Raw genomic sequence first — 14,509 nt, 5'->3', positions numbered from 1 at the left:
AGTTTACTTTGCTGGTTTGATGACATTTTAGACTATAGTTCTTAAAATAAATATATATTATTTTGTTGGCAGATAGAATTACTTAAAATAATCTCAATGATCTAGGTCAAAAGCCCAACTACATCTTAACTCGCCAAAACAACTCAAACTTGGATTATTATGCTCAAATTGAGAATTTTAAACTAATCTAGTAAAATACTTATTGCAGGGGCTGAAAGTATTACACTCGTACTTTAACAGATATTTAATCTGTATTTTGCATTACAATAATACTTCTCAAAATCATCCTGTTTTTGTCCAGCAGGTGTCAGCGCGCTCTCAGCTGTCTGACTCAGAAGCGGAAGTGGACGCCCTTCACTTCCGCCCGCAGACAAAATGGCGGCGGTGGTTTTGTTGTGAGCGCGTTCCGAAGGTTTTTTAGGTTTAAAACAAAAATCAGTCAAAACTGGGCCGGCTTTCCCTGTAACTGTCTGTGTCTCCTCCACAAACATGTTCAGACCCGTGTCCTGCGAACTCTCTGGTGACACACTCTTTATTTTACGCTTTCAGGTCAGTTTTTGGACAAAGACCCGGCGGAAACCAGCGCGGAGGAGAAGAGAGGCGGCTGCACGGTGAGGCGCGCGCCCATTCATTCACACACTCCTGCTGCTCTGCTGGCATTTCGGCTTTTATTTAAAATATATATAGAATGTAAGGGGCCTTTCTCAAGTGTTGTCAACATCTCAGTTATAGACAGAGGTGAATGTTATGTGTCATTATGGGCACTATCTACCCGGTTACGGTTAGGGCCAGGAGTCGAACATTAAAGGCCCTATACCTGATTTTATGATTGCAAACTAGCTTATCAACAGGGTCCACAACCCACCACCCTGGGCAAAGATACTTGGCACTTAAACAAAGCAAAGAACGGCTCCCATAGAAGTAGCTCCCACTGACATCTTCCAAGAGGTGAAGTATACAATGGTGGTATTTCAACAATATATATATGGTTAAAGAGGGGGTATTCTGCTTTTTTCAGTCCCATAGCACCAGTCTATATCACACTACAATGATGAGCAAACCTTCTGTTGGTCTGTAAATGCAGTAAATTAGAATAACTTCCTTGTATAAAATGTCTCTCTCAAAATGGCTGTAGTGAATGTCTTGAAATAGGCCTCTGTCTCTTTAAGAACCTCTGAGCCTTTCGGACACGCCCCCTCCACACGCTGTCTGTGGCATCAGTGGGGAGGGGGTTCTGCTGAGGAGCAGTGGTTGGTTACTCGGCTGGTGACCAAAGCTCGGAGGCGTCTCCAGGAGGTGGGGGCGTTCCTAGGAGGACTCAGGCAAACCTATCCCTAAAATGGCCGCCATCAGAGTTTTTACAGATTACTCAGAAATACGTGAAAGTGCCAAGGCAACACTTCAGCCATGTTTTTAATGAGGGAATGACAGAATAACATGATGGAAAGCTTGAAAAAGTCAATTTTGCATAATACCCCCCCCTTAAAACACCTTCCCAAAAAGCCATTACAGAATAAACAACGTACGTAAAGCATAGTGAACAGTGGAGTCCACAGAGTATTAACTCAGGTATATACATACTTTTGCACACCCCACTTTTCAGTTTTTTGTTTTTTAAAAAAAGTTCAAAATCGTGTCTAAGTTTCGTTTCACTTCATGATTGTGCGTCACTTAGTGTGTGTCTTTCACATAAAATTTGAATTATTTATTTGTGTTTGTGCTCCATAGCGCGGCAAAATGTCAAAGTTAAAGGGTACGGATACTTCTTCAACCCACTGCTACTATTCAGAAAACCAACATGAAACTGGAGCATCATAGAGGCTATTGTGATTGAAATGAAAGGCGCTAAGCTAATGACCCAAACAGCCACTGGGTCACTGGAAGGTCAAAATGCACTGATATTCACTTTTTTCTTTTACATTTAAAGTTGCACAGTGTGTGTTTAAGGTTAGGGTTATTTCCTGCAGAAAAGTTGGCATTAACCATTAGGGCTGGGACAAAATATCGGATCCAATCGCAATACGTTTGATTCTGTATCGATTCTTGTGAATTCTTGTGTTTAGAGGCATTTTTATCACACACTCCTTTGTTTTCCAGTAACAGTTACAGCACATTTTGTAATGCACTTTTCAATCCTAACTTTGGACACATGACAGTTTTCTGTTTACACATTTTAAGGTAAACATGTTACGTACTATGTGCTGATGCATATCTGATTGGGCCCTGGTTATCCTGATGCATCCCGTCCCAGCCCTATTAACCATGACATATGTCGGTCAGTAAAGTGAATCCAATGTGTGAGGAAAGCCCTTCTCTTTGGTCCTCATGGTAGGAGCTGACATTGCTGTAATACCACCCCCTGGTGGCCAGGGGCAGCTCCAAAAGACACTTGGTAAACAGCGTTTCTATGAAGACTTTGACCTTGTTTGTACTGCCTAAAAGCCTGGCTCAAAGAGTTTATCTCTTTCTTAAATTTGCTATGACCCATGTGACCACGCTGGAGTAGGCATCATTTAACCAGGCTGGTCAGCTATAAAAAGCTGAAACTCAGACAGACTGGAGCTCTGTGGAGGCTCGAAGCCAGTCCACCCGCTCCGCGAGGGCCTTTTTGCCCTTTTAAGGAATTTAAGGGGCAGCCCTAAAGATGTGCTAACCTGACCAAGAGGAGATTGAGCAGCCATGTTAATTTCACAGGTCACAAGGGATCATTACTATGAATGGGGCTGAATGGAACACTGGTTATCTCTTCTGTCTTATATCAATGAGTGAATGTTACCACATGATACCACGTTAACGGCCATTACTTCTTTATTATCCAAACTATCTTGTTTGAGTTTTCCAAAATCTTTTCCTGTGGTGTAGTTGCACTGATGGAGGACGGGAATGGAGTGACTGACCCAGGGGCCAATGGAGCGGCCGACACGACTGTCTGCGAGGCTTTAGAGCGGCCGGGAGGGAACTGTCTTAAAGAGGAGCCAGAAGACCTGGGGGACAATGGAGCTGCGGACCCGGTCTGTGAGGCCCTTAATGCGGACTCGGAGGTGGCGGAGCTGCGACAGAGAGCTCAGAGTCTGAAGCAGGAGCTGGGACACAGTGGAGCGGCTGACCCGGACTTTGATGCACCTGAGGTGGACTCGGAAGTGGACTCGGAGGTGGACTCGGAGGTGGACTCGGAGGTGGACTCGGAGGTGGACTCGGAGGTGGCGGAGCTGCGACAGAGAGCTCAGAGTCTGAAGTGGGAGCTGGAGGAGTGTAAGGCTGAACTGACCAAACTCCAGAAGCAGCTGAGTCACAGTGAGCGGATGCAGCGGAGCACAGAGAGCTACAACGAGGACCTGCGCAAACAGGTACAAAGACTCTGACACACTCACACCAACTTCACTTTAGAGCTGGATATTTGGAAAAGTGGGCGGAGCAAACGTGCAGGCACTGCGGACAGGTGCTGTAGTTCAGCACTCGGACTCAGAGACACTACAGCGGCTGTAGCCTCTGAGTCCACACAAGTTTGATAAAACACTGCCCAGAACGAGCTGCTCTGCGTAAATGAGCTTCTGCTCCCGGTTCAGCAACGTGACTCCTAAAAGTCCGCGTGGAAACGAAAGCACCTCACAAACGCACCACAAGAGAAAAGATCGATCTAAACGCACACGCAGTTTATCAGATATGAGTCAAATAAGGTCCAGTAGAAGTCAGATCCGAGGCTGAGATAGGTGGTCGTGGGGACAGATGCAGAAGCCCCCGCAGGAGCGCTGGACGCCACGACCATGTGCAGACAATGGTCGTGGCGGCCAGTGTTGACTCTGTGGCACTGCCAGAAATGAGTCCAAATGCTCAGATGAAAGGTCCAGATCGTGACTTTTCACACGTTGTTGATTGTTATTTATTTCAGGTAATGGAGGAACTAACAATGTAACCGTTTTCCAAAAACATATATATGTTCATTTAATGGATTTACTGCCAAGCTCATCATTTGACTAAATCAATGTCTTTATTTTAGGTGGAGCAGCTGAGTGCAGAGCTTCATGACCGAAAGAGGAAAGACAAAGTGAAGTCTGACGCTGAGACTCAGACGGAGGAGTACGAGTGGACAGACACTGGTGAGTCAAATACGAACGGAGGCATTTGGGCTTCACAGCTGAAAATTAGAATATCATTCATTTCTGTTATCCAACTTTAACTGAAACTAATGTATGATAGACTCATTACATGCAAAGTGAGATCTGTATAAGGATATTTGTTTATCTTTTGATTATTATGGCTCATCTTGTAAAAACCCCAAATTAAAAATGTCGTAAAAATAGAACATTATGAAAATGGACTGTAAGCCAAAATCATCAAACTTTACATGTAATGAGTCTATGACACTGTAATATCATATATTATATCATATATTCCAGTGTTTTTCAACCTTTTTGAGCCAAGGCACATTTTTTTCATTGAAAAAATCACGAGGCACACCACCAGCAGAAAGTATTTAAAAATGTAGCCCTGTAGCCTATATTCAGTCGTTCACATCAAAGTGTCTTGAATAGGAACACCGTATAGTCTCGCTAGCCACAGTGTCACTGTCACCGCCACCTGCCGCATCACTAATTCTCTTGTCTCAAAGAAATTAGCAACCTAGTATGAAATATTCTTCAAAAACGGTACATTATTTGCGGATAATAATGAAAAAAAAAAAGTTTTTGATGAAATTGGATAATTTTCCAAGGCACACCAGACAATATCTCACGGCACACTAGTGTGCCACGGCACAGTGGTTGAAAAACACTGATATATTCATATCATATATTAGTTTCACATTTTAAGCTGAATACAGAATTAAATGAACTTTTGAATGAAAAGCAAGCACAGTTTCAAAGTGCCTTAAGCTCGTATCTCTTTCATCCGTGGTGTCTTCTAGTGATGTGTATGTACATTTACTCTGCGGACCCCACGGCTCGCCCACACATCGGGTTGGGGTCACTATATTTTCAATTGATCGTGTTCAGCACCATGGAGACAAAGGCTGAAATCTTTGCATGGATTTGGGGACCAATCACAGAACGGGGAGGGATGGCAAGACAATGTCACTATTGGACAGATGGACGATTGTAGTTTGTTTGAAAATGAATTGGTCCCCATATCACGTGTGATATTTTGGCTGGTGCTAGCCAGGCTAAGCCGTGTCTTGTCCAAAAAAAAAAAAATAGCTCAAGATTACAGGGCAGTCAGTGAGTTACAGGTGGACAGTTACTAGCATCATGTGAAACACCGTCAGGAGTAGGGCTGGGCGATTTTGGACAAAAAATAATCAAGATTTTTTCCCCCCATATTGATCAATCTCAATTTTCGATTTGATTTTTTTTTTTGTTTAAATGAAAATGATTCTACACTTTGACAATGGATGCATGTAGTTGTACGTTGTAAGTGAGTACTTTTGAGCTTTAATTTAAGGATCGTAGAGAAGGGGCTGCTCTGTGCGCAGCCCGGAGGAAACACAGAAAGTATCGATACCTCAAATGAAAAACTAGCTTCAATGCCACTTTTAGCATAGATTTTTTTGACCACCCTAATTCTACCATCTTTACAGCCGGTTTTTGACGTAGATGTGTGGCAGATTCTCCTAGTACAGAGATCCAGAGAACGCTTTGATGGAGCCTAATGTCCTGTTTTCATGTATGTTCCTCTGTGGTGAGTCAGCGCCTGTGTTAGCGCCTGTGCTCGTCCCTGTCTGCCTCTCTCCTGCTGCTGCAGCTCTGAGCATAAAGCCTTTATGTACTAAGTACTTTATTCCTTTTCAGATTATTACAACTACTACTATGGCGGGCACTACCAGGCCCAGGCTGCTGCGGCGGCAGGGGGAGAGGCTGAGACTGCTGCGCCTGAGGGGGGCGCTGAGCTCGCTGCTGCGCCTGAGGCTGTGGAGGGAGACACAGAGATGGGACTCGATACGTTGCAGGCGGAAGATGCTACAGCAGCAGCAGGAGGAGGAGAGGGCTGCACCAGTGAAGAGCTCAGCACCGTGGCCACAGCCGCCACTGGCTCTCAGGTACTGTGTCAGATGCCCTCCCGCCCTGCTGTTCTCGGCAGAGTTTAAGACCAGACTATGCAAGTGAAAAGATATCATTAGATACTGAATAATGCATGTGTGAAAAAAGCTCCCACACGTAGTTGAGTCGGAGTAGGAGAGACTAAAGTGCAGATGTTTCTAGAGTGGAATGAATGAAAACAGGCCAAATGTCATTAAATAAACATCGTACAGGAGCGTTTGCTCTCTTTCTATATTTTCTATATTTCACGGCAGCGTCCGGCCTTCTCTGATATGGGGCATGTCAAATGTCTGATTTCGTGGTGTGTGGTTGATCCTGTCACTGATCTGAATGATCAGAGAAAGTGTGTGTGTTTTCAGGAGGCCGAGAGTTCCATTTCCGACATGCTGCGGGCCACAGCGGAGCAGGCGCTCAATCAGACGGGCTTTGTGTTTGACGAGAGCACGGGGATGTACTACGACCACAGCACTGGCTTCTACTACGACTCTGTGAGTCACTACCTCACTGCTTTCTCAGCCTTCATTAAGTCTGCTGTGTTGAGCAGTGTTGCTTTCATCCACTAGAATATTCATTAGGGATGCACCATACCGATACTAATAATGATACCCAGGACTTATGTACATATATTTGCATCTTATTTTGTGACCAGAAATCAATGTAACAGCACACAGTTCTGCCCAAAATGTATAAACTCTACCAAAAATAAGAATAGATCACTATTTTCTCAGAAATCCTCACATTTCCACGTCTGTTTCACATACTGTTGCGGTGAAAATATTGAAGTGACTTTGATGTAAAAAGTTAAAAAAAACAGATCCTGAGCACCTGCACAGCGTTGTTTCACTGGAATACTCTTCGTATTTTCAGCTAAAAGAGAGAAAGGCAGCGAGCTGAGCCGCAGATTCAATGCAACTAGAGCTTAGAATTATGAGGCCTAATTATGGGCTTATCGATGATGACAAAAAGCATGCATCCATAATATTTGTATATTTGTCATCATCGTTAGTACGGACGGGGCCTTTAGTGTGAGGTTTGCATGTTCTCCTCGTTTCTGCACAGGTTTCCTCCAGGTACTCCGGTTCATCTCACTACTAAAAGCATGTCCTGGGACCCCAGGAAGAATAGCGACAGCATGACTGCGCTAATGGGGATCCTTTCAATAAACAATAAACAATAAACAATAAACAATGTACAATAGGCCAGTATGAGTGAGAGTGTGTGAGTGTGGGACGACAGTCCCATGTGTGTTCATTAACGTGCACTGTCCAGTAAATGAAATTGGTCTTTTCAATGGCAGTTCTGTATTTCCTCCTACAGTGCTGGGAAACATTCAGTACTGGGCTCTGTTTGCAAAACGGTCTGTAAAAAAGTTGTTTGGTTTGAACGTCTTGATATGTGCGTAAAGACTAATATTCAGTGCGTAGAGATGTTTTGGTAAATCCATCAGAAATGCCAATTCTAACGGCTGCGTTGCATCCCACTGTTCGTCCACTGAACCAAACACTGAGAGAAAAAGTGCTGCGTCTTTATCCATCACCATACTTCCTCTACAGTCGGGATCATGTTGTAAGTGTGCTTTCGCCCCCTGCAGGTGAACCAGCTGTACTATGACAACAACACGGGCATTTACTATCACTACGACGCGGAGAGTGGCAAGTACCAGTTCCACTCGCGGATCGAGGTCCAGGCGGAGACTCCAGCGTCCGAGCGCAGCTACAGCGACTGGAAGAGCTGGAAACTCAAGAAGCTCATGAGCGACTTGAAGAGTGAGCTCAAGAAGAAGCCGCCGGACGACAAGGTATGACCCTGAGATCACCAAAGATCACTGTGGTCTTAAACAAGGTCATGAGGAATCAGTTTGACCCTGGCTGTGGCTTCCATTGGTCTCAGTCTTCATGAGTTAATCTCACTGTAGAGCAGTGGGTCTCGAGCTATTACCACTACCTTATAAAGACAGGCTGCGACACAAACAAAAATGTTATTTGTACTGCATCGTATGAGATATTGTATTTTCTATTTTAATTGATCAAGCAGTAGATTTGCCATTAAGACTGAAATTCTGATCAGAAGGACTGAAAAGCACTCATTTGAGCAGACTCCTGCAGTGTTTCCATGCCAGCTTAAATGGAAAAGAATGAGAAAAAGTTCACTAGAATAGGCCTGCGAGCCACTGAAAGTCCCACTAACTCGAGAGAGTGTTTCAACCAGGGGTACTGGAGCACTCAGGAGGGGGACTTACAATTATTTCAGATATATAAAGAAAGTGAAACTGAAGCAGTGTTAATTTTGACAACATATTTTATTTTAGTTTTAGTCTAGTCTCAATTTTAGTCTAGTTTTAGTCGACTAAAATTGCATGTCAATTTAGTCGACTAAAACAAAGACTAATTTAGTCGACATATATTTATAATATTCATTATAATCCTAGTTAATTGTGGTCCTCGACTTCATGGAGCTTCTCCCACATGAATAAAGCACAAACCTGTTCATCTGACAGTGAATTTAAATGATCTGAGGCTTTTTCAGACTGTCAGTAGAAGTTTGGATGATTTTAGTCTCTCCTTTTCATTTTTATTTAGTCTTATTTTAGTCTAATAAAATATCTGGACATTTTAGTCATAGTTTTAGTCTCATGAGAAACTTTTAATTTAGTTTTAGTCCAATTTTAGTCGTCAAAAATATCACTTTGACTAAAATTAAGACTAAATATTTTAGTCGACGAAATTAACACTGAACTGAATACAATTTAAGTTTAAGTTTACTAATGTTAATACTATGTATTTTCCACACCCTATGACTCACAATACATCTTGATTCTCTTATTGTAATGGAAACCCTGTGTCACAATACAAAAAAAAATCATATGAAATGTTTTAGTTAAAGTTGGTAGTGTTATTGGAGCTGCAGTTTAAGTAAGAGCCAGACTTTTCAAAATGTTTTCCTCGCTGTCAAGCTGATTTATATTTACAAACCCACCTGTGGCAGTCTTACCAAACTCTTTCGGGGGAAGTAGGGCTTCGCCATTTGACCAAAAGCTAAAATTTAGTTGTATTTTTTTATCAGTGGATTGGATTGTAATTATTCTACATTAACTAGCAAAGCAAAAACATTGGAAAAAAATCCCCATGAGAAATTGTTTATTAAATATTCTGTCAAAGATTCTTTCTCGTCCCAAGCCTAGTCCAGACGTGTGTTACTTAAACCTTTTAATGGTCTCCCTGACCTGTTATCGTCATCATGTCCGTCTCATTACTGCGCTGTTAACAAAGTGCAGCCCAAAAATATTACAAGTTTCTGCTTGCGTTTTGCGTCTAAACTAAAATAGTTGTTCTGATTTAGGTAGAAGACGTGGCTAAATCTTTGGCTAAAATGAGGATTTCTTCTTACTGGAACGCGGCGCCGTACAGAGGTACTTCAAACACAGAGCTGCGCTGGCCACACCTCCACAATGCAGCATTTAGTGTCGTTTGTTTTCTGACTACAATGAGACTAAAACTATGAAAATGAGCAGATATAAGATCGTTATTGGTGAAAGACCTAGACCTGCAGTGTCCAGCCTCGTAAGTGATTCCCACACGCCTTCGCAAATCCAAACCCAAGCGTTCGTTCGTCTCCCAACGTCAAACCTTCGGGGGGAAAATGAAAGCCTTTGTGAAAAGTGAGACCAATGGAACCACGAGCCTAAAACAGCCCAAAGGTCAGCAGCTCCACAACATTCTGACCTCTCTGCAGCAGGAGCAGAAGGAGACCACGAAAGACGAAAAGGCAACCAGCAGGAAGCAACAGGAGCCTCGCAAACCCAGGTCCAAATCCTGCTCCAGGTCGAGGAGCCCGAGCCGCAGGAGGCGCAGGAGAAGCAGGTCCAGGAGCAAGTCCAGGTCCAAGAGCAGCAGGAGGAGGAGGAGGATCCGGAGAGAGGAGCGACGGCGGCGCAGAGCCAGGAGAGACGAGAGGAGCAACAGCGAGCCAGAGGAGGGAGAGCTCAGCAGTGAGAGCGAGAGGGAGTCCACCACGTCCTCCAGGGGGTCCGAGGAGAAAGGAGACAAGGGAGAGGACGAGGAGGCGCTGGAGGAGGTGGAGATGGAAGTGGACGCTCAGGGAGGTGAGACGAACAGCAGAAGGAACCAGGAATCTTTGAATAAGATGTTTTCAGTCATTGCTCAAAAGAGTTCACTTGGTTTTCCAGCGGTAATGTTTAGGATTTCTTTTTGTCAGACCAGTTTGTGGCGTTTCTCAGACCTGAGAGTTTCAACATCAGAGTCACTGGGCATAGGTGGCCACCCAGGGCGCCATCTGCTGGAGGGGGTGCCGAATTACGCTTGAATTATTCGAAGTTCAACGCCCGGCCCGCGTCATCTAAAACATTGCAACGACTAGCAGTCTTTTGTGGCGGAAACTAGAGAGTTGGAGCATTCGAACTATAGAGGGCTGTGTAAACCAAAAGAAAGCTGGAAGTCGGTAGATTCACAACAGAAGTGGAGCCGCCCTCCAATAAAACTGCCGTTCACACGTTGCATGATTGCTTTCCAAATGATCCCTCGAGTCAAATCATGTTGCTGCGATGTCTCTTGCCACCTGATTTACAGTTTTTGGCGCCGTTATCTTATCAGTGGAGGTAGGACCGGGCATGGTAAAGTAGCTTAAAACCAAACCAACAGAAAGCAAGTGGGATTCCAAGCATCTCTAAAGTACTGGTATGGAAGAAAACATCAGAAATATTACAGAGAAAGTGCAGAGATTGATGAATAAATGGAAAAATAGAGGAAATGTAGGCAGATACAATAGAAATCTTGTGTAGGTCATGCAATAAATACATCGGAGAAACAGGGAAGGCCTTCAGTGTTTGAAAAAAGGAAAACATTGTGGAAAAGAAACCAACAAGAAGCCGAGCAAGAACAAATCCGCCATCTCTGAGCGTCTGAACAATGGTCACTGGATAAAGGAGCACATTGTACCTCCATTTATTGAAAACGGTGTAATTCAGTTGATGGGACGCACTGACTCTGAGGAAGACTGCAGAAAGTGAGCCGTCGAAGCTCTTAGATGGAAATAAAAACACTGGGCTGACAAAAACCGTAGAATCCATATTTTCCAGATACTCTCTTTAACAGCTGTTGTACTTTCCCCTCAGCGTGGCCCCCTTGTGTTCGTGTGACGGTGGTGCGCTCCCCCGTGCTGCAGGTGGGGACTCTGTTCATCCTCACGGCCGACTGCACCGCCACCATCGGCAGGTACGCGCTTCATCTGCCGGGGTCATACATGGGGAGGGAGACAGCCAACCAAAAAGCCAATGCCCACAAATGTGACCGCAGGAGGGCGCATTCACAAACCCCCAACTCCATTTAGAATAATAAGACCCATCAGAATCAAGTATCGTACCCAGCCCTGATCATCTCACGTTCTCTGCAGCGAGGGTTGACTGATGTTTGTCTGTGTTTCAGGGAGAAGGACATGAACCACGCCATCCGCATCGCAGAGATGGGAGTCAGTAAGGTACGTCCACAGAGGAGTTCTTCTGACGCTGGCTCCATAGCTCCTTCGGCTCCTTTTTGTCTCCTCTTTCGGTTTGGTTTATTTGTTTGTTTGGGACGGTGCATGTTAATGAACACACTCTTGGTCTCCTTTTCGTCTCCTCTAGGTCTCTTCTTGGTCTCCCTTTCGTCTCCTCTTGGTCTCTTCTTGGTCTCTTTTTCGTCTCCTCTTGGTCTCTTCTTGGTCTCCTTTTCGTCTCCTCTTGGTCTCTTCTTGGTCTCCTTTTCGTCTCCTTTTCGTCTCCTCTTGGTCTCTTCTTAATCTCCCTTTCGTCTCTTCTTCATGATTATCGTCTCTTCTTCGTCTCCTCTTGGCCTCCCTTTCGTCTCTTCTTCATGGTTATCGTCTCCTCTTCATCTCCTCTTGGCCTCGTTATGGTGGCCTCTTCATGTCCTCTCCTGTCTCTCCTCAGTTCCACGCTGAGGTGCACTTCGATGCGCAGCAGCAGTGTTACATGCTCGTGGACCAGGGCAGTCAGAACGGGACGGTCATCAACGGGAACCGCATCCTCCAGGTCTGTGACATCATCTGCAGACCCCACATTTTATACTATTGGATTTAGAAGGTTTTTCCCATATCTAATTCCTGACAGATGTTTTGAGTGTTGTAACCAAAAAAAACAGAGAAATTAGATTTTTGACCGATACTAGTTTATTCCAAAACTAAATAAGCTCCAAAATCCCTCTGAGCAAATCTTTGGAACTAATATGTCCCAAAATAAACCTGGCTCTGAACATTATTTAGATGTTCCCACATAAAGGGCCTTATTTTACTATGAAAATGGAAATGTTCCTCGTATTTCATCTACAGCACGTTCACCGACAGTGTCCCATCTTGAAACTGTCTTCCCTGGCCCCTGTTGTGCATGTTGTAGCCGAAGGCGCCGTCGCCGCCGGTGGCGCTGACCCATGGGGATGAGGTGAAGATGGGCGACACCGTGCTGTCCTTCCACATCCACCCGGGCACTGACACCTGTGACGGCTGTGAGCCCGGGCAGATCCTGGCACACCTCGCCAAGCACCCCCGCGAGCCGCCCGAGGTGGGCCACGCCCCCACCGTCAGCCGCGAGGACAAGGAGGCGCTGAGGGTCAAAGAGCTCAAGAACATGAAGGCCAAGTACGGCCTGCAGGTGAGGATCATGAGGATGAAGCTCCGTAATGTTTAAGAAAGTGACACGATGGTCTGGTGTGTTTGTTTGCTCAGAGCGGTGACGAGGTGAAGGCGCTGAAGAACCCGCGGTACAGGGACCGCGCCGAGAGCCGGCGACAGACCGTGGGCAGTCAGGGCGCCTTTCAGCGGGGCGACGCTCCGGCCTCAGTTCACCAGTGAGAAAGAAACCTGCTCTTTCTCAGAAACACACGGCAGACACTGGTCAACATCTGAATCTATGTGTGTGTGCCCCACAGAGAGATCAGCGAGGGCAACAAAGGGCGAAAGATGTTGGAGAAAATGGGCTGGAAAAAAGGAAGTGGCCTCGGAAAAGAAGGCACCGGCATCAGGGACCCGGTGAGTGCTCCTTCACACATGCACATCAGTCAGTCATCAGGGCCCCTGAGCCACATCAGGGACCCGGTGAGTGCTCCTTCACACATGCACATCAGCTCAGTCATCAGGGCCGCTGAGCCACATCCTCATGTTTCTGTAGCTTCATTTAGTACAAATCAATATTCAGAATTCAGCGCTAGACGTAAGTTAGCCATATTATACTCACTACTGCCACCTCAGGTCATACGTGTAACTGCACCTTCTATATTAAGCTCGTGCATGACGGCACTTCAGACCTGAAGTGACACCGTTTTTAATGACAGTGCAGGATTTAAAGGCAGTTGTGGTTAATAGGTCTGAGCTCATTCTACACATTAGGACATGGAGGAACATGTCGGGGGAGGAAAATACTTCATTTTAACATTTTTAAACTCTGGATTGTCCCTTTTAAAGTATTGGTGGGGAAATGTTCGAAGCAGCCAGAGGGAAAACAAAGATGCCGTCTGTTTCTGTACCTGATATTTTTATTATAAACCATGAAAGAGGAAGCCACTAAAGAAATGTCCATAATAATAAGGTGAATAGATATCTGGAAAAGTATCGCTCAGTTATCGGTATCGAAAACCAACTATCGTTGAAGTTAAGTCTCATTATTCCTCTGATTGTGGCTGTCTTTATTTAAATTCTGAATAAACTGTGTTTCCTCAGATCGAGCTGAAGGTGCGGAAGGCCCAGTCTGGTCTGGGCGCCGCCGCCGCGGTGGCGCTGGACGACCCGTCCCTGAATAAAACGCGGAGTCAGCTGAACTGGGACAAGGCCCGCGAGCGCTTCAACGACACCTGCCTGCCCCGCACAGCGCCGCCCCCTGCTGGAGGAGGAGAGGCCACTGAAGCCGCCTGGGTCCGAGCGGAGGAGCCACAGGGGGCGCCGGAGAGCTGAGAGGAGGAGCCACAGGGGGCGCCGGAGAGCTGAGAGGAGGAGCCACAGGGGGCGCCGGAGAGCTGAGCGGAGGAGCCACAGGGGGCGCCGGAGAGCTGAGAGGAGGAACCACAGGGGGCGCCGGAGAGCTGAGCGGAGGAGCCACAGGGGGCGCCGGAGAGCTGAGCGGAGGAGCCACAGGGGGCGCCAGAGAGCTGAGCGGAGGAGCCACAGAGCTGAGCGGAGGAGCCACAGGGGGCGCCGGAGAGCTGAGCGGAGGAGCCACAGGGGGCGCCGGAGAGCTGATGCAGGAGTCTGGCTCCATCAGAAGAATATTTAAAATATTTTGGACATTGAACATTCCATTTAAGGCAGGGGTGTCAAACTGAGCTCCCACAGCGGGACGCGGGCTGTAAATACTAGAGAACATGTTTCCAATAAATGAATGATATTAAGCTGTGATTTGGTCCCAACTTGACTGTAGCTTCATCAATTACAACAGCTTACACTTGTATTGCACTTTACAAGCCTGTGTCACAAGT

At 45.8% G+C, this 14,509-nt stretch overlaps 1 protein-coding gene across 1 annotated transcript; it reads left to right on the top strand.

Annotated features, from left to right (window-relative positions):
• Positions 1 to 370: 370 nt before the first annotated feature.
• aggf1 (angiogenic factor with G patch and FHA domains 1) lies at positions 371 to 13,988 on the top strand (the record flags this gene model as incomplete). The annotated part of the gene is made up of 15 exons (XM_079582420.1): positions 371 to 611; positions 2,863 to 3,128; positions 3,189 to 3,347; positions 3,998 to 4,097; positions 5,784 to 6,031; positions 6,392 to 6,520; positions 7,624 to 7,830; positions 9,765 to 10,134; positions 11,164 to 11,263; positions 11,474 to 11,525; positions 11,977 to 12,078; positions 12,439 to 12,693; positions 12,768 to 12,889; positions 12,971 to 13,070; positions 13,758 to 13,988. The coding sequence occupies exons 2-15, from the start codon at positions 2,871 to 2,873 to the stop codon at positions 13,986 to 13,988; spliced, it is 2,433 nt and encodes an 810-aa protein (XP_079438546.1). The 5' UTR covers positions 371 to 611; positions 2,863 to 2,870.
• Between the last annotated feature and the right edge of the window lie 521 nt (positions 13,989 to 14,509).

The sequence above is a fragment of the Gobius niger genome (assembly GCF_951799975.1).
Source record: "Gobius niger genome assembly, chromosome: 24".
Classification (NCBI taxonomy): Eukaryota; Metazoa; Chordata; class Actinopteri; order Gobiiformes; family Gobiidae; genus Gobius; species Gobius niger.
The sequence above is the reverse complement of the archived record's forward strand: the minus strand, read 5'-3'. Positions and strand labels throughout refer to the sequence as shown.